The sequence below is a fragment of the Penaeus monodon genome, chromosome 22 (assembly GCF_015228065.2).
Source record: "Penaeus monodon isolate SGIC_2016 chromosome 22, NSTDA_Pmon_1, whole genome shotgun sequence".
NCBI lineage: Eukaryota > Metazoa > Arthropoda > Malacostraca > Decapoda > Penaeidae > Penaeus > Penaeus monodon.
This window is the reverse complement of record NC_051407.1, coordinates 42,052,956-42,053,549: the sequence shown is the minus strand read 5'-3', so window position 1 is coordinate 42,053,549 and position 594 is coordinate 42,052,956. Positions and strand designations below refer to the sequence as shown.

The 594-nt window shown below is 33.2% G+C and overlaps 1 protein-coding gene across 1 annotated transcript in view; it reads right to left on the bottom strand.

The window, feature by feature from the left end:
• The window catches only part of LOC119587152 (centromere protein K-like), a 3,726-nt gene that overhangs the window by 1,723 nt on the left and 1,409 nt on the right, over nt 1–594 (bottom strand). Inside the window, exon 2 of the mRNA XM_037935907.1 lies at nt 352–482. Within this exon, the coding sequence (XP_037791835.1) occupies nt 352–482 (131 nt within the window). The remainder of the gene's footprint in view (nt 1–351; nt 483–594) is intronic.

Below are 594 nucleotides of genomic sequence, written 5' to 3'. Positions count from 1 at the left end.
TTTAATTTACTGCCATTAAATGAAAATATTTATTTCATTTGCAATGATGACCCTGTTGTATTACACAGTGAGAGAGATGAATGAGCTAGAAGGAAACAGCAGTTCATAACTTTCTCAAATGTTTACTTTTTTGACTATGATTTCAAACCAATAAACAAATGACACAATGGCCCACAGATACAGCATGCACTCGGTGACTCAGATTTTTAAAAAAGGACTAATGATGCAGCATCCATGCAATCATCAAAACTGCTTTATCTTTTCTCCAAATCTTTCTCCCCCCCCCCTTTTCCCCACTTCATAATTTTCTCCCCCTCTTCATCTCTCTCTATCCCTTATCCTTCTACATACCTCTTCTTCATAATGTCAAGGAGGGCTGATTCTGATCTGTCCTTGAGCAATTCATCTAATTTATTATCAACTTCAACGGCTTTTTTGACCATCTCTTCATATGTTTTTTTCTCTTCTTGTAATTCGGTTTGCTGAAAATATATAGTTAATATTTATGTGAGTAGTAGAATCTACAAAAGTGTGATAATTTTTTTTAACAAATAATAACAGAAAATGTGCAACATACTCCATAAAAAAAAAAAA